Here is an 18,423-nt window from a genome sequence, read left to right as displayed (position 1 = left end):
AATGAAAAGAATGTGTAGTAAGCAGTTGTTAGATGGCATGTTCTTCTATACGTGGCCCATCCATCTATTCCATAGTACAATTTAACTCTGTTTTACTCTTTTTTTGTTTTTGTTTTAGTCTCGATGATCTTTCCAATGATGAAAATAGTATTTAAACCCTCTACTATTATTGTATTGGAGTCTATCTCTCCTTTTAGATTTGTGGTTTTTAAATATTAAATTGGGTGCTCCAACACTTGGTGCAGATAGATTTACAGTTGTTATATTTTATTGAATTGACCTCTTGATTATTTTATAGTGAACTTCTTTGTCTCATATTTTTTCTTAGTTTATTTTGTCAGATATAACTGCTCCTGCTCACTGTAGGTTTCTCCTTGATTACAATGTCATTTGCCATCCTTTCATTTTCAGTGTCTTTACTGGTGAAATTTGTTTGGTTTTGGTTTTTTTTTTTTTTTTTTTGGTATCAGGGATCGAACTCGGGACCTTGCGCTTGCGAGGCAGGCGCCAGAACCACTGAGCTAAATCCCTGGCCCTTGGTTTTGGCTTTTTGAAAAGGGATCCTGCTATGTAGTTCAGGCTGACCTTGAGCTCACTATGTAGCCCTGGCTGGCCTTGAACTCAGCAGTGATCCTCGTGCCTCAGCCTCCCAAGTGTGAGGTGAAATGAGTTTCTTGCAGACACTTAATTTTTTGTTAATGAAACAACTTTGTTGAACTAAAAACTTGCATCCCACATAATCCACAAACTTAAAATGCAAGATTTAATAGATTCCAGCACATTAACAGAGTTGTACAGCTACAACCATAATCAAACCTAGGTCATTTTGTTATCCCAAATCAAAACGCTCTGCCCACTAGCCTCATGTCCCAACCCTTCTCCCCCAAATCTAGGCAACCAGGGAGCCACTCTCTATCCTCATAGAGTTCCCGCTCTGGGAATTTATCTCCTTTTCTTCAAAACAGAACAGGCTTATAACAATAAAGACTCTAACATAGTCCAAAAACATACAAATCCTGAAAAGAGGACTCTTACACATTGCAGTGAAACCAGAGACTGACGACAGAAACATACTTAAAATATAATTCTTTTTTCTTTTTTTCTTTCCTATTTCCTATTAAAACGTTCGTGTAAGGAAACTATACAATGTACAAGCTTGTGTGTCTGGTTTACTTCATTTAACATTATGATCTGAAGGTGCATCCATTTTCCTACAAATGACTGAAGTCTGTCTTTCTTAATGACAGAGCACTACTCCATTGTGTACAGGTACCATGCTTTCTCTAGCCATTCAGCTGTTGATGAGCATATAGGCTGATTCCAAGATTTGCCTATTAGGAATTGTGTTGCTATAAACATAGTTACTCATACATCACTGTAGTTTGATGATTTTAACTCTTTGGGGAAGATACCCAAAAGGGGAATAGCTGGGTCAAATGGAATTTCTACTTTGAGTCTTTTTTTTTTTTTTTTGGTACTGGGAATCGAACTCAGGTCCTTGTGCCTTTGCAGCAGGTGGTGAAACTACTGAGCTAAATCCCCGGCCCTACTTTTAGTCTTTTGAGGAATCTCCATGCTGATTTCTGTAGTGGTTTATCAGTTCACACTCCCACCGACAATAAAGAAGGCTTTCTTTTCTCCCCACAGCCTCACCAGCATTTGTTATTGTTTGATTTCTTGAAGACAGAAATCTTCTTTCCGGGCTGAGATGGACTCTTAATGTTTTAATTTACATTTCTCAAATGACCAGTGATGTTAAACATTTTTTCAAGTATTTTTTTGCCATTTGTATTTCATCATCTGAGAAGTCTCTTCATTTCAGATGCCCATTTTTTTATTGAGTCTTTAAATTTGGGGGGGGGGTCTAATTTTTTGAGCTCTTTATATATTCTAGATGTTAGTCCTTTGAGGAATAAATGGCAAACAATTTTGCCTATTTCTTTTTAAATTTTGCCTATTCCGTAGGTTACCTCTTCACTGTTTGTTTGTTTGTTTGTTTGTTTGAGGCAGGGTCTCCCTTTTGTAGTTCAGGCCAGCCCTGAACTCACTATGTAGCCCAGGCTGGTCTCAAACTCATGGCAGTCCTCCTGCCTCAGCCTCCTAAGTGCTGGGATTATAGGCATGCACCACCACACCCAACTATCTCTTCACTTTGTTGGTGATTTCCTTTGATGCACAAAGCTTTTTTAATAAGATTCCATTTGTTGATTCTTGATATTTCTTGTGCAAAAAGTCTTTGAGAGTTTTACCTATTTTATTTAATTTATTTATTTATTTATTTTTAGTTTTACCTATTTTGTCCTCCAGCACATTAAGTATTTCTACTGTAATCTTTGGTCCATTTTGATTTTAATTTAGTGTATGGTGAGAGATGTGAGTCTAAGGTCAATCTTTAGCACATGAAGAGCCAGTTTTCCCAGTACAATGTTAAAGGTGCTATCTTTCCTTCAGTGAAGGGATTTGGCCCCTTTGTCAAAAACTGTGTGACTGAGCGTGCCTGAAGTTGTTTCCTTACATTCTATTCTGTTCTGTTGGTCCACAAGTCTGTTTTCTGTTTTGTTTTGTTTTTTGCCGACACCATGCTTTTTTTTTTTTTTTTAATAACTGTAGCTTTATAGTATAATTTGAGGTCTGGAATTGTGATCCCCCTATCTTGCCCTTGTTGCCCAGAATTGCTTCTGCTATTCTAGGTCTTTTCTGATTCCTTATGAATTCTAGGATTGTTTTCTCCAATTGTGTAAGAAACATTATTGATATTTTGATTGGGATTGTATTAAATCTATATAACAATTTTGGGAGTATAGCCATTTTAAATATACTGGTTCTACCTGTCCAAGAACAGGTGGATATCTTTCCATTTCTGATATCCTCTTCAGTCTTTTTCAGAGTACTGTAGTTTTCATTGTAAGGACCTTTCATTTTCTTAGGCTAATTCTTTTTTTTTTTTTTTTTTTGGTACCGGGGATTGAACTTGGGTCCTTGCACTTGCAAGGCAGGTGGCGGAACCACTGAGCTAAATCCCTGGCCCTAAAATCTTAGGCTAATTCTTAAGTGTTTCATTTTTCTTGGTGCTAATGTGAAAGATACTATTTCCTTAATTTCTCTCTCAGTGAATTTGTTATTGGTACACAGGAACCCTATAGATTTTTTAGTATTGACTTTATATCTTACTACATTATTGAATTTGGTTATTAGTTCTAGGAGTCTTTTAGGATCTTTTATGTAGAGGATTATGTCATCTGCAAATAATTTAAATTCTCCTTTTCCTATCCATATCCCTTTTCTCTTGTCTAATTGCTCTAGCTAGTGTTTTGAGAACTATGGTGAACAAAAGTGATAGCAGACATCCTTGTCCTGTCTTTGATTTAAGAGGAAAACTTTCGGCTTCTTGCCATTAAATATTATGTTAGCCCTTCATCTGTCATACATGGCCCTTACCAGATTAAGGTAAGGACCCTCTATTCCTATTTTCTTAAGAGTTTTTAATCATGGATGCTGACTTTTATCAAATGCTTTTTCTGAACCTATTGAGATGATCATATAGTTTTTGTCCTTGCTTCTATTTATGTGGTAGATTATTGATTTATGTGTGTCAAACCATCCCTACATTCCTAGAATGAATTCTACTTGGTCATGATGCATGATTTTTCTGATGATTTGCTGCATTCTGTTTGGCAGTATCTTATTAAAGATTTCTGCTTCTATGTTCATTAAAGAGATCAGTTTGTAGTTCTTTTCTGATTGGATCTTTTTCTGGTTTTGGAATCAAGGTAATGTTTGATTCTAGGAATGACTTTGGAAGTACTGCTTCCCTTTCACTTCCATTAAAGAGTTTGAAGAGTATTGGTGTTAGATCTTTTCTAAAGTTCTTATAGAATTCAATAGTAAATTTATCAGGACCTGGGCTTTTCTTAGTTGGTAGTTTATTACTTCAATTTCACTGACTGATTTTGCTTATTTAAAATTTATTTTTCTTCTTGATTAAGCTTTGGTAGTTCACATGTATCCAGGAATTTATCTGAGTTTTCCATTTTACTGGAGTACAGTTTCTTAAAGTAGTTACCAATAATCTTCTGGATTTCCACAGAATCCATTGCGATTTCAGGTTGGTTGTTTTTGAGACAGGGTCTCACTCTGTAATTCAGGCTGGCCTTGAACTCACTATGTAGTCCAGGCTGGCCTCAAACTCAGTGATCCTTCTGCTTCAGTTCTCGAGTGCTGGGATTACAGGTTTGTGCCACCACACCCACCTTTCATTTCTAATTTCATGGATTTGGGTCTTTTCTTTCCTTTTTAAAAGTAAGATTAAGGGTTTTTCTATTTGGTTCAGTCTTTCAAAGAACCAACTCTTTGATATATTGATTCTTTGTACTACTTTTTAAGTCTCAGTTTTATTAATTTCTGCCCTGATCTTTATTTTCTTCATACTAGCTTTGGGTTTGAATTGTTCTTATTTTTCTAGGACCTTGAGGCACACCATTAGGTTATTTGAGTGCATTTTGTTTTCCTAATATGGGAATTCACTGCTATAAACTTGCCTCGCAGGCACTTCTTAGTCACTTTATTGTTGGATCTTGCTAATTTTAATCCATCAGCCAATCTATCCTTTGAGAATTTGGTCCATTTGCATTCAATGTTATTGATAGACATTTTCGTCGTTAGCTTTTCTTCTAGTTGTTTTGAATATTCTTTGATCTTACTCTCCTTTATCTTTGTTAAGATTGATTCTTTTCTATTTTGTGTATTCTTCAGAGGGATTTATACTTTCACATGCTTTTATGATTGTGATAGTTATCTTTCATTTCTGGATGAAAGCATCTTTTGTGACACTGGTATGGGTCATTAATTCCCTAAGTTTTTGCATTCTTGGAAGGTCTTACTTCTCCATTTCTGACAGGCTTGCTGCTCAGTCTTGGCTGGCTGTTATTTTAAGGACTTGGAATAGGTCATTCCCGTTCTCTGTTGCCCCATGGGGTTTCTGCTGAGAAATCGGCTAATCTAATGGGGATACCCTTATGTGACTTGGCACTTTTGCAGATTTTACAGTTCTTTCTCTTGTACTTCTGACTATAATATGCTATGGTGAAGATCTTTTCGGAAGTTGTCTATTGAGGGTCATACAAGCCTCCTGTACATGGATGTCTGTATCTTTTCCAGGTTTAGGGAAATTTTCTTTTGACTGAATGTGTTTTCTATGCCCTCAACATTTTTCTCCTCACCTTCAGGATTCTCAAGATGTGTTTCCTCATTTAATGATACCACAAAGGTCTTCAGTACTCCCTTCTATCTTGGATATTTCAAGTTCAGATAGTCTTTATTTGCTTGATTTAGTCTGTTGAGGATTTTAACTGTCTTTGTCATTGTTTCTGGTGCTGGGGATCAAACTCAGGGCCTTGCCCATGCTAGGCAAGTGTTCTATCCCTGAGCTGTATTCCAAGTCCTTTTAACTGTATTTTTATTTGAATTATTCAGCTCTTCATTTCCAAGGTTTGTTTGGTTCTTCAAAATTGTTCTTTGCTGAATTTCTCATTCAAATCCTGCACTGTCTTTGTAATTTCATTTAAATGTTTATCTGTATTCACTTGAATCTAAGCTTTTAAAATAATCATTCTTAAAAAAAAAAAAACAGGTCTTGAATATTAGTCAGAAGCCAGAAAAACTTTAAAGATCATTTCCAAATATATTTACTTCTAGGTCATGCTACATATAACAATGAAATTTGATGGCTGAATTGTACCTATGTTATGCTAAATTCTGTGTTTATGAACATACAAAAAAGCAGATGTAGGAGACCATGAACAAAAGCACATGTACCAGGGCTTTGCACTGAGCTATATTCTCAGTTCTGGTTTTTTGGGTTTTTTTGTTTTTGTTTTTGGTACCAGGGATCAAATTCCGGACCTTGCGCTTGTGAGGCAGGCGGTGGAACCACTGAGCTAAATCCCCAGCCCTCAGTCCTTATTTTTTGAGAGAGGATCTCACTAAATTGCCCAGGTTGTCCTCAAATTTAGAATTTTGGTGTCTCAGACTCCCAACTAGCTGAGATTACAAGCATGTGTCATGATGCCCAGCTTTCTCTTTTATTTTTCAGGGGTTTTTTTTGTCATTGAGAGTCTCACTGTGTAATTCAGCCTGGCCTTGAACTCACTATATAGCCCAGTCTGGTGTCGAACTTGTAGCAATCCTACCTCAGCCTCCCAAGCACTGGGATTACAGGTGTGCATCACCACTCCTGGTTCTTGGTCTCTTCTTAAAAACAGAAGGTCCATAATAATATGGAGGCCTATAAAAGAAGTGTTTACTACAGGCATATATATGCAACACACTACCTTAAGTCATAAGACTTCTTTGTATGTAATGCAATATGCAGGTAGAAAGCAGTGGTTTAGGTTTCCATTAAGTCTAATGTTAATTATTTATAGAAATCTTTTTTGGTTGATGTTTTCTTTAAGGAGTCTTTTCCTTTGACAATAACCACCAAGGAAAAATTACAACCCAAGACCAGGGATTTAGCTCAGTGTTTCTGCAGCCTGCTTCGCAAGCGCAAGGTCCTGAGTTCAATCCCTGGTACCAAAAAAAAAAAAAATTACAACCCAGGTGAGGAATGCAGTTAATAAAATTCATTTCTCATTTAACAACTATATTTCATCTTATTTTGTACATTTTTCTTAACCTAAGATTTGAGCAAAATTTATAAACCTACATGAATAAACTTTGCTGCTTCGAGTAGTCCTTTATCTGCAGTTCTCTGCAGTTCTGTCTTCCTTGGTTTGTTACTCTAGGTCAACTAATCTTAAAATACAGTACAGCATGGTGTAAGATATTTTGAGGCCACATTGTCTAATGACAGTACATTGCTATAATCACTTATTAATTTCTTAGCTTCCCTAACTTATAAACTTTCCATAGGTACAGGGAGCAAAAACAGTATATTTATATAGGGTTCAATGCTATCTTCAGCTTCAAAATCCACTGGGAGCCCTGGCACAGATTACCACTGATAGGGCCCACTACTGCACATCCATTTCTATTCAGAATAGCCTACCTTCAGGACAGATCGCTTACTTAAAAGTCCATGATCATTTTCTGCAGACTATGGATAGAAGACTCACTAGAGTAGCAATAACTTTGGTGATCTGAATAACAAGCTTTCATGTGAGAGGAACTGCTGCAGGAATTCTTTCCTTCATTTTGAAGAATTTCAGTGTTTAGGAGAAATTCTATAACCTCACATACCCTTGAAATACCATTCATGTACAAATAAATGATTTGTTTTCCATCCAGTTAATGGCAATATTTTATTTGGGAAATTGGCATAGAGACAGAATTACTCAACTCATAACTTTTGCCATTAATGTACACTTAAGCTGCCAAAAAACAACTTAAATTTCTTATCAAATGCACTATAGAAGCAAGCTGTGGTATTAAGGCAACAAAAAAATTGCATTTATATTTTACTATTGTAGTTTTTTTACTGATTAACCTGTAATTATAATATTTTATGCCACCTCATCCTAATAATATATCCTGTATACAAATAGTATGATTACACATTTTGTATGCTAGAAAAGTACACCATGAAGTGTACTTTTTTTTCTAGTACTGAGGATGGAATCTAGAATACTCACAAATGCTACCAAGTGCTCTACTGTGGAGCTATATGCCTAGTTCTTATAATTTCTTGTGACAGTCTTGCTAAATTCCACACACTGACCTTGAACTTGTAATCCTCCTTAGCCTTCCAACTAGCTGAGATTGCAGGCACATGTCACTGTGTCCCACTAAACGTGTACTTCAATTTATGGCAGAGATTGCAATACTTTTAGAGAGAACTTTTTCTAACCTAAGGCTTGATATTTTTTTTCCCCTCCAAAAACCAATTCTTTTTTTTATAAAAAGTTTACTGTTTTCTTGAAGACACCTAATAATCTTTTTTTTTTTCTTTTTTGGAAAAACAGGTGCTGATCCATATTACATTTAGGTGATAATATCCCTTATTTGTGATTAATTTTTTACATCATTAGGTATCATTATGATCAGATCATTTGAAGAAGAGCTAATCTTTATTTAATCTTCTTAATTTCATTATACATTTGTTTTAGTCTAGTCAACTCATGTAAACTAGGGAAGCCTTAACTTTGACATTAAAATCCAGAGAAAAAGCTGAAGGCAGTTTGACTTGACCACTTCCAACCAGATGGCAGATTTTACCCTATTTCCTTTAATCCTCCCAGAAATGCTCTTAGGTTAGGTGTCGTCACTGGTGTGCTGGTGCTAGTGATATAAACAAGAACACCTCTGGCATCGTGTCTTGAAAGGTTTCTTAAACTGGTTTAAAAAAGGACAGAGGGGAAAAAAAAGACTAAAATAAATTACTCAGCTATGAAGGTAAAACCAGGAATGGCTTTCATTTTACTTAAAAACAGACAAATCTAAAGCTTAAGTAGATAAGATAGCATTACTATTTCTACAGGGAATTGGGAGCTACAGACTAACATGTATATAAATTTCACTGCTTACCACAAGAGTGACTAATATTCAGGACTACAATGTTAGGAAAGTAACCAGGCCAATGTGCATTCAATTGCATCTCTCACTTTGAACATTACTAATTTGTATTTGTTTTCTGAAGTAGTATTTAGCAGATCACACCAGTAGAATGGTACCTTCTGCTTTTGGCAGGTGGTCCCACTGTACAGAATTTATAAATGAATGTATAACTTCCCCTCCACCCCCTTCCTCATGAGCATTATGCACATTACAGTCATAGCAACATTTCTCTTTATATACATAAATACATTGAGACATTTAAGAATTCTATGAAATTTTATATTACATGATGTAGAAACATAAAGACTAAATGTTAAATACAGAGAAAATGCATGCAGAGCGACCCCAGTAAAGTAGGGAGCCTGTGGGATACATAATTTTATTTGACTTTATATTTCCTGCAGGATAATGACACACACATCTTTTCCTACCCAGGGGAAAAATATATTTTCAAAAATTTAGATATTGCCCACTGCATTAAATTTAAATTAATGTTCTCTATGTATACAGATAGTGAAAGCAAAAAAACTTACAACACATTTGTTTTTTAATATATCAAAAATGTTTCCAAGGCAACATTATCAAAATGATTATACCACAGTCCCTGACATAACATCAAGCTGTACGAGGGAGGTATGGAGAAGGCAGGAAAGCTCCATCCAGCTGAGGATCTAGGTGCTTTTCTTCTCTTCACCCAGTAAGTTCACTGTAGCTTTCTTGGCTATTAGAAGGAAAAGAAAATTTTTTCAAAACTTTTTGTAATACAAGCTCCGTGCCTAATTTGGCTAGCAAATAACAAAACTTAGATGACTCATGGGCAGATGAGAGCACGCTGAGGTTTGTGGTCAGGGCTGGGTGGGCTTCCACGAAATGGACAGAGAACCTTTGCAGCACACAAATGCTGTAGATTTGAGCAAAATTTAGCCCTGTTACGACAGTGTCACCTAAACTACTTGCCCTCTACTCTCCTGTAAGCATCAAAAGCAGAGATTCCACAGCAGTAGTGTTCCTTTATATAACCAGAATCTCACCTGCGTTCGGGTACTTTCCCTGTAAGATTTCTGTACTCCTCAATCTGAGAACTAAGTTGTCATATCTATCCTGTGGTGACAAAAATCAGAGAAAGGCTCATTCCAGCACTAGAAGTATTTCTCTTCCTCACTGTGAGCACCCCCTATGATGGGGAGAGGCTTTGAATGTGTTGTAAGAACCAGTGCGTGGGGTGACATGGTAGGGCACAGAGGCAAGGAGGCTGTCGGGAAGCCACAGTGAGTCCACAGACTGCAGCTGTTTCTGATGGAGCACAGATGAGCTCGGTGATGAGAGCCAAGGGGGCCCTCTTTGTCCACCAGCTGCCCGACAGCTGCTCCTCCTTTCCTCAATTAGAATTGTTGGACAAAGTTACAAAGAAGGAATTTCAGCCTCTCAACTAGCCCTATATATAAAATTCCTAGGGAATCCAGAAGTTCTGAGAAATGTTTTAAATGTGTCAACACCCAAGTTGCTCTTGATTTTTATGCCTGGTTCAGAATGCGTCATATCGAGTTAGACTGACTGCAGAGTGCTCATGAGTACGAGACCGAGAGCTATAAATACGGGTGCACAAGACAGAGACAACACCAGCACAGGCTGCCTGTCAGGCTATGGGCAAAGAGGAACAGAAAAGAAAGCTCTTGAACTAGAGCTCCTGAGGCAGGAGGAAGTGAAGGTTTTTAAAGTTACAGCAAAATGTCATGAAGCAGACTGGTGTTTATCCCCAGACACAGAAACCCAAAGGGAAATGAGCTCCAGGAGGGAGAAATGGGGGCATCACTCCTCCCAGCCTCAGTGCCGCTGGGCCCTGCCGCGGCAGATCTTACGTCCACAGTGGTCAGCCCACCTCTCATCTCCTGACCTAACTACCATGGAGCTCTAACAGATATCCCGTAAACAATGTCCACCACCCACTTCTCAATTTCTCCAGCCCTTGAGCCCCTCTGGAACTCAAAGCCGTCACCAGCAGACTCTCGATCCCCATTCTTTGAAAGTTTTCTTTACCTTCCTGCTGGCAGAGCATTGCTGTCCCCAAGGAAGTTCTTGCTCAAGTCGCAGCTGGCTTTTCTTCCCATGACCCAGTGCCCCTGGCTCTGGGGAGCTGGTAGGCACTGCCTGTCTTCACTGCCACTTTCAGAATCTCACACATCAGATTCTATCACCCATTCACCTTTCCCTAGTCCTCTGACTCTTAGCCTACTGTCTAACTTTTTTTTTTTCTGGTACTGGGAATCAAACTCTGGGCCTTGTGCTTGCCAGGCAGGCACAGCACCACTGAGCTACATCCCCAGCCCATACGGTCTCATTTCTTGACGATTTTAGCTCCTAAGTGAGTATCTCCAACACTTAATGTCAATCTATTTTAATATTCATGTAGACATAACTCTTCTAATATCTTGAACCTCTTAGTTCCTCCCCTACGATATCCGTTATATTCCATCCAGCCTACAGCACAGCACTCCTGCCATGACGCTTGTCATTACCAGTAGCTGTGGTGGCTCCAGAATCCCTCTCCACCATCGCCTTGTATCTCTGCCGCTCATTCCGTTATGCTTCGGAGTCCTTCTCTTACTCTTACTCTTCTGCCCTTACCCAACTTAAATTTCATCATCAAACATTAACCATTCCATAGTCCCACTCATGCCCCATCATTCTTGCTTAAAATCACAACCTTGACACAACTCTCCACTTACTCTGCGGCCACCCTGTAGTGAATGCAGCTGGAGAAAAACAAAGGTGAACATCCCACCTTGAGTTCATGAACACAGATCTCAAGTGAGTAAAGCTGCCTGGCAGTCCTCATGACAACATGCCAGTCCACTTCCTTTCCCACCGTCCGAGAGACCAGAAAACTACCACCATACGTCCCCACATAAGGTCTTGGGCTGCTTTAGGGCCACAATGGCAGAGCTGAGTAGTTGCAGAGACCTTGACAGCCCCAAGTCTGAAGTCTTGTTAATCTGGTCCTCTGCAGAACTTCTGCCGACCTCTATCCTATATGGCTGTTCATTCATATCTCCTCTTCCCACCGCCTCCTTCCCCAGCATCTCTCAGGTGGCCTGCCTTCCTCTTCTACGGAGGAGTCTGAAGCCATTAGAAAATTACTACTTGATGCTCCCACAGCCACTCATGCCTGCCTAACTAGCATCTCTCCCACAAACCCTGGTTTCCCTCCTGTTGTAAAATGTTCCAGGTCCTTTGCTCAGTCTCTGTGCACACCAGATTGTCTCTCTGACCCAGTCAAGGACAGAGCTCCAGCAGTTCACTCTCTCCTATCATTTATTTGTTGGTGGAGGTTTTTTTTTTTTTTGGAAGAGCTTCCCTCAGACCAACACCCTATCATCATTTTTTGCTAACCGATCATTCCTACTGGTTTTCAAACATGCCTTATTTCTCCTACCCTAAGAAAAAGTTTTAAAATTCTCAGGACCCTAGTTCCTCCTCCCCCTCATGGCCCCATTCTTCTGCTCTCCTTTGCAGGAGATTTCTATACTCTTCCATCCCTTTTCTCCTGCTCTCTGAAATCTCTTCCAGATAGGAGTTTGTTCTCACACTGCAAAAACATGTCTTCTCAATCACTAGTGTCCTCCTTATTGCTAAGTCTATCAGTGCTCAGTCTTCACTTACCCAGTCTTTACATGTGACAAGTGGGTCACTTCCTCCTCTTTGAAACACTTTCATCTGGCTCCAAGGACATTACACTCTCAAGACTTGCTTCAAGGGGCCCTTCCTTCCCTACTGGCCTGCTTGGCTGATGACTTCTCATCTCCCTAAATCCCCAATCCAGAGCTGTTTCTTCAACTCTTGACATCTACATCCAACTGGCTGTTGACTACTCCAGGCAATATCTAAGAAGCACTTTAAACATATGTCCCATACTGAATTCTGTATTTTCCTCCATCTAAATCTGTACTACCCAGTCTTCCCCAGCTGAATGCCAATTCCATCATCCTACCTATTAAGGCTGAAGAGCTGGGTGTTAGCCTTGACTTCTCTCTGATTCCAGGCCTGATTCCTGAGGAAATCCTATTGGCATTTTTTTTTTTTTGGTACTGGAGATTGAACTCAGGTCCTTGTGCTTTCGAGGCAGGCAGCGGAACCACTGAGCTAAATCCCTGACATTGGATTTCTTATCCCCCGCTACTGGCATTTCTTATCCCTTCCAAGAGACTCTCACCATCCCAGCCAGTTAGTGGGTAACCTTTTAACTAGTCTCCCAATTTCCACTTCTCTAAATCCATTCTTAGTGTAGTGACCATAGTGATCTTATCAAAACACAGGAAAGATAATGTTTCTCCTCTGCTCAAAATGCTCTAAAACCATTTTACTTCACATGAAAAATTAAAAGCCTATAAAGCATAATGTGACCTGCTGTCCAGCCTCTACCCCAACTTCTCTGACCTTGTCTCTTCCTCCTATCCCTCTAGATCACTTCCTTTGTACTCCTACCTCAAGGCTTTTGCATGTACAGCTCCTTCTGGAACATTCTTCCCCACTGTTCCTTTCTTTACTATGTTCAGTACAGCCTTCTTGGTAAGGATTTCCTAATTCCCCTGCTTAAAACTGTAACCATTCCTCTAGTCCCTGTTACTCAATATGCTTCTGTCTATTTCTTCTCATCTGATAAATACTTCATATAATACTTTAATCATTAAACTAGACTGTAGTCTCAACTAGACCATAAGCATAAAGGAGTATGGTCTCTTTGGTTGACTGCCAGTGCTAGGAACATGCTTGGGCCATATTAAATACCTCAATAATATTTGAATGAATCAATTAGAGGAGCTGAGAAAGAGTATTCTTTTGGCTCTGTAACAGAAACCATTCAAAACACTAAACAGATCACCCTGAACTGAATTAAAGAGACTATGTTTATAAGTAAATATATATGATTCTCTAATATCTCTGCCTCCAGTAGGGAAGTCATTTTTCTTAGTGTGCTGCACTAATGTGTCAGGAAGTAAGAACTAGGGAAAAGTGAGGGCAACCAGGCAAACTCTTGGTACAGAAATCCCTTTATATGGCCTGGCGTTTGGCTGAGGAAAGCTGAGAGGACAAGGTGGCCAGGAAGCCTTAATGGTATTTGAGCCAATGCTCCTATCTTCTCCACCTGTGAACCAACTTGTCCTTGGGTCTCACCTTCTTTAGTGATGACATCTGCAGTCTCTTTGGCTTTGTCTTTCAGGTCCTTCACCACACTGTCTACCTGGGACTCGTGCTTCAGGAAGAAAGGACGGATGATGCGCTTGTAGAGCAGCTCCGCTCCATTAGAAGGGCTCGGGGCCATACACCACAACAGGAAGCCGCACTGCAGGGAGGAAGAACAGGCTCAGTGAGGTGAGAGGGGCGGCGGTGCAGGGCGCTCTGTCCACTGCGACCTGGGAGGGAGGGCTATCCAGGGGCACCGCTGCCCATGTCTTCTGTAGGCTAATGGAGATGGACAGAAACATGACCAGTAATGAGCTAGGAAGGAAAAGCTGAGTGAAAAAGAAAAGATAAAGCATACTAGGTCCAGCAGTTTTTCAGATTATAGCTGTAAGAGGTACCTGACAAATACGAACTCCCAAGATGGCTTATATAGTAATATTAATAAACATAAGGCAAATATTCAAGATTAAAATTCCTGAACTTATACATTTCTTTCAAATATATAAATTGGTCTTATATAAGTCTGTAATTTTATCTTGTGATAATTATTTATCTTTGGAATATGTAAAATTTTTTAAATATTTAAAATTCAGAACTAAATCCATAATTATAAATTTTAATATTTCCATCAGAATTTGATCTCAAACTTGAAATTAATAAGAATGAACACATATTTCTCTAGCTAACAAACAAGTAATACAGATATACATACATTTTTTCGCCCCCAAGGAAGGGTCTGTTACCCAGACTGGCCTCAAACTCCTGGGTGCAAGTGACCCTCCTGTGCTACTGGGGCTAGCTACAAACAGGGACTCTGAATCAGGGTAGTACAGAGATAAGAGACAGGCTCAGAGACACTAGTATCCTGTTCATGCCATAATACCTGGGCAAACCTATGTAAATTACTTAACTGCTTAAGTATGTTTTCCCTTCTATAAAATAGGTATAAATTGAAATTTACCAATCTACCACTTGTAATTTTGTAAAATAATAAAAAGCACTTGAAATATTACTATTGAAATAGTAAGGGCTTTGTCTCTATTGCAAGAATACTATGTCTTAAAAAATACTGTGTCTTCTACCAATATTCAAAGATAGTAACAGGCTAATCTGTTAGCTTTACGTGGAGAATAGCAAATCCTAGAACCAAGAATATTTAAATATTTTGTAACTCTTTTACTACCTGAAATGAAATCCAAAGTAATGACATACAAAAATAATATATACATTTCAATATGTAAATGTGCAAACAAAATTAGGTGATAAAACACCATCAAATACTCATATGCAGAATGAGTGACTGTAACAGCTATAGGTAAAACCCCTGGTTATCCTGTGCATCCTCACGGGCTTTACTCTTCCTTCAAGGCCAGAATCACTCTTCTCCACGCCCAAGTGCAGGCCCCGACACTGCACAAGATGCAAGAGGCCCCTGGGAGGAATGCCCCAGTGCGGCAGCCTAGCAGTGCGGAGATGTTCCTCAATGTAGAGCGGACCGTGGAGGAGGTGCTGAGGCGGCTCTCAGAGAGGATCTCCTCGACAAGCAGCCCGAAAGTACGGAGGACCACAGACACCACTGAGGCTATGCTTGAGAAGATTTTCTCCACGGTGGGAGATACTAATAGGCGCGTTGCAGCCCTTGAGGGTAAAGTGGAAAGACTGCTTCTTCTGTCTTCACCTGCACCTACAAATGTAACTCCAGGGACGGCTGAATTTTGCCCCACGTTGATGACACCACAGCCGCTACCTGTGCCCAGCCAGAAGCCACAGCCTAGATAATGGGATTTTGAGTGAGGAAAGCAAAGGAAGGGAAAGTGGCCACAACAGAGAGGGAAGGGTAAAGATGAGACTACTACAAGTATACAGCAACACCACAAACGTGAACAGGCAAGCACAGACTCCAACCCGCCCTCACAGTGCCGACCCAGCTGTTAAGGGTCCCATGAAGCCAATGCCTTCAACTACCCTCAGTATGCATGGGGAGTTCCATGTTTACTGTTAATTTTCCCAGCTACTTGGCTCCAGCCTCTCTGTCTGGCCAGCAAGCAGATCTCAGGAAACTAAAAGATGCTGCCAAAGGGAACCAGAGTGGCACATTTGCTTTAACACACAATGAGAACAAAGGGACTGCATTTATTACTGGCTGCACCTTTCCTTTCCTCTGCCTAGTGCCAGGTGAATTTCAGTGGACCCTGCAGACCATCTCCCTAGTTCCCTATGGAAGACTAAGTTTTCATACCCAAGCTTCCTGCTTTTCCACGATCGCTTTTATACAGGATATGCTTATACATACACACCCAAACTCAGCATAGTAAACAAAATGTTGAGGTAACAATTTTGACAAAACACCAGAACTCCTCATGGGCATTTTGAAGAGCACGAACAGTGCCAAGGGGTTGTAGTCACAAAGCAGTAGTATCCTACCAACGCTATTGACTATTTGACAGCAGTTAGTTTTAACATCTAACATCCCAATATATTTGCTACCTAAATATGTTTTTGCTATGCTTTATTATATAGGAAACTGGTTAGGAGTTTTAGGCCATAGAACACATTTAAATTTTTCTCACTTACAATGAAGGAGCCAGTGCAGTGGTATGTGCTCAGCTACTTGGGAGGCTGAGGCACCTGAGCCCAGGAGTTTCAGGCCAGGATGAGCAACATAGCAAGACCCCTTCTCAAAAAACTGGTATTCCTCCACAGAATGTCTGACTTGCAGGAATGGATTATTCATGGACAGACACCCACCCACATCAGAACCACGAGCATCAAAGTGAGGTGAAAATGGGCCAGGGACTTAGCTCAGTGGTTCCGCTGCCTGCCTCGCAAGCACAAGGTCCCAACTTCGATCCCTGGTACCAAAAAAAAAAGTGAAGTGAAAATGACTCAATGGATCAATAACTGGAAGCTGGGGTCTGTTTTGTGACTACTCAACTCAACCTAAGCGTTAATTTTCTCTTCCGTAGGGTTTTAGCAAAGTCACAATTCATGTATTTGAAGAAAGTCTATTAGCAGTAGTGTTACCCTTGAAACATCTGTCTATGTAGGTCCCCACCCTTCACCAATCCAGCCACACTGATTATCTTTTCTGGCTGAGCTGAGGCAAGACTTCCAAACAGGGCAGGGTCGGCATTTACATCTGTGAATCTCTTCAGTGTGGTTACTTGGTAGGCTACATGCCAGATAGTTAGCTTACTACTTTCTAGTACCTCTAGCTATTATCTTGAGACAGTTAAATAATTACTGTTCTCTACCGACATCCTTAGCACTTTCCAGTTCTCAAGTGAAATTACTTTCTTATATTAATAAAGTTAATTACTGTTCAATTCTCAAGGTTATATTCTGCCACCAGCTTTTACAACCCCCTCTTCCTAATCTAACTTATGCAGTTCAGGAGCACCCCAAGTTAATTAAAGTCACCCACACAGATTTGCTGTCCTCTTAATCAAGCTGTCCTCAAAGTGCCAGCTGACAATTCTCCCATGGGTCCCTACAACTTATCTGCCTGTCAGAGCGCATGCTTTCCCAACTGAACTCTTGTGACTATTAGTACTGACACAATGAATCCATAAATCACAATAGGTTAGACAATTCTGTGTTTCCAATCTTCTCACCGTCCAATTTTTCTCCTGAAGAAATATTTCTAGGATAGAAATATGTTTGGCACACAGAGGGAACTATCCTGGTCAGAACTGAGTGTTAATGTCAGAAAAAAATTTACACACTAAGTATGCTCTAATAACTTGATCAGAAACCATACATCCTAGAAAGTATTTTCAAGAATAGTGATGGGATGGGGCCAGGGATTTAGCTCAGTGGTTTCGCCGCCTGCTGCGCAAGTTCAAGGACCCGAGTTCTATCCCCGGTACCAAAAAAAAAAAAAATACTGATGGGCTAAATTAAAAATTTGGTGTTCAAGCCAGGCAAGGTGGCATGCACCTGTAACCTTGGGCACTTGGGAGGCTGAGGCACGAGGACTGCTTGACCTTGGGAATTCAAGGCTAATCTGGGAATCAGTGAGACCCCATCTTATTGGAGAACAGGGGGAGTTGCTCTGCCTGCACAAATAAAAGCTCAAAAAGAACATATCAGAGAAGATTTCCCTATTTTCTGGCCACTTACAAAGGTGAAAAAGAGAAACCCCATGCTCTGGCAATGGGAGGAAATGCACAGTGATAATCTAGATCAGGACCTAAGCTTACCAGAGTCTAACTTGTTCTAGAAATCTAGAACACCACTTAAATGAGAGTAAACATAAGGTAGAGATGCTCCTTGCAACATAATAGTGAAACATGTGAACAGGGAAGTCGGTAAATTATAAGACTGAATAACTATGCCAAATATCTAGTAACATGAGAAAACATTCGTGCTAACCTGAAGATGCAGAATCACATATATTGAATGTGGCCTCAAGCACACACAAGTGCCTAAGGGAAATGTTTGTGTATCTTTATTTACACAGACCAATGTATTTGCACACAAAAAGGAAGACTACAAAATGGTCACCATAGTAGGATTACAAATGTTATTTTCTTCTCTATCTAAAACATGCCCCCCTACAGCATTTGTAAACAGCATGACATCAAGGACTTTATTTTAGTCACCAAAGCATTCCCTAAACCTAGAACTGAATCTGGCACATAGGGCTCTATATGTAAAAACTTAAATAATGAAACATACATAAATTTCACA

The 18,423-nt window shown here is 39.7% G+C and overlaps 1 protein-coding gene across 1 annotated transcript in view; it reads right to left on the bottom strand.

Moving 5' to 3' along the window:
- Nucleotides 1-7,279: 7,279 nt before the first annotated feature.
- Reep5 (receptor accessory protein 5) overlaps nucleotides 7,280-18,423 on the bottom strand; it is a 38,975-nt gene continuing 27,831 nt past the window's right edge. The window contains exons 4-5 of the mRNA XM_004841792.3: nucleotides 13,723-13,891; nucleotides 7,280-9,271 (exon numbers count right to left, since the gene is read on the bottom strand). Of these exons, the coding sequence (XP_004841849.2) occupies nucleotides 9,222-9,271; nucleotides 13,723-13,891 (219 nt within the window). The 3' untranslated portion in view covers nucleotides 7,280-9,221. The remainder of the gene's footprint in view (nucleotides 9,272-13,722; nucleotides 13,892-18,423) is intronic.

The sequence above is a fragment of the Heterocephalus glaber genome, unplaced genomic scaffold (assembly GCF_053883595.1).
Source record: "Heterocephalus glaber isolate CG9 unplaced genomic scaffold, H.glaber_assembly_v1.0 deba00001465, whole genome shotgun sequence".
In the NCBI taxonomy this organism is placed as follows: domain Eukaryota; kingdom Metazoa; phylum Chordata; class Mammalia; order Rodentia; family Bathyergidae; genus Heterocephalus; species Heterocephalus glaber.
Note: the sequence above shows the minus strand (reverse complement) of the source record. Positions and strands in the feature narration are given on the sequence as shown.